Below are 648 nucleotides of genomic sequence, written 5' to 3' on the forward strand. Positions count from 1 at the left end.
CCCCCTCATCCCCCCCATGTGCATGTCCCCCCCCTTGTCACCTTGTTGTAGTAGCCGTAGGTGATGGTGTTGGGCACGATGCCAGCACGCTTCATCTCCAGCAGCACCCGCACCGACAGCACTGGCTCCCCGTACTGCCCACAGAGCTGCATCAGGATGCGGTAGCAGACCTGGGGGGGGGCAACCACGGGCAATTAAAGGTGGCCAGGGTCCCTGTCCCCCACTGCCAGCGAGGCCCCTGCCCCAAATGCCACTGACCTCATCTGGCAGCACCACTTTGTGAGCCTCCATCTTGCGCAGGACCTCGTAGGCCAGCTGGAGCGCCCGCAGCTTGGCAGGGGCGGCGCGGACGTGGGTGGGCAGGTAGAGGAACCAGAGCCCGTAGCAGTGCCCCAGCAGGCACTTGGCCCACATGTCTGGCACCGAAGAGTACTTCTGGGCCACGCGCTGGGCCACCTTCATCTCCTGGGGACGAGGGGAGGAAGAGAAGGGAGGTGGCAGGGGCACAGCTGGCATCCTGTACCCCTCGTTGTCCCGTCCCCGCTGAGGCCTGGCCAACTCATCGCACCGTTGGCCCCGCTCACCTGCTTGGTCCTGCGTGGGGCCGGGCTGCTGGGGGCACTGCTCCTGCCCTGGCACAGCAGGGCC

At 66.5% G+C, this 648-nt stretch overlaps 1 protein-coding gene across 1 annotated transcript in view; it reads right to left on the reverse strand.

Moving 5' to 3' along the window:
- The window catches only part of DENND4B (DENN domain containing 4B), a 17,694-nt gene that overhangs the window by 13,865 nt on the left and 3,181 nt on the right, over window positions 1-648 (reverse strand). Inside the window, exons 6-8 of the mRNA XM_035890515.1 lie at window positions 585-648; window positions 259-465; window positions 42-170 (exon numbers count right to left, since the gene is read on the reverse strand). Coding sequence (XP_035746408.1) covers window positions 42-170; window positions 259-465; window positions 585-648 — 400 coding nt within the window. The remainder of the gene's footprint in view (window positions 1-41; window positions 171-258; window positions 466-584) is intronic.

The sequence above is a fragment of the Egretta garzetta genome, unplaced genomic scaffold, assembly GCF_000687185.1.
Source record: "Egretta garzetta isolate BGI_Z169 unplaced genomic scaffold, ASM68718v1 scaffold350, whole genome shotgun sequence".
In the NCBI taxonomy this organism is placed as follows: Eukaryota; Metazoa; Chordata; class Aves; order Pelecaniformes; family Ardeidae; genus Egretta; species Egretta garzetta.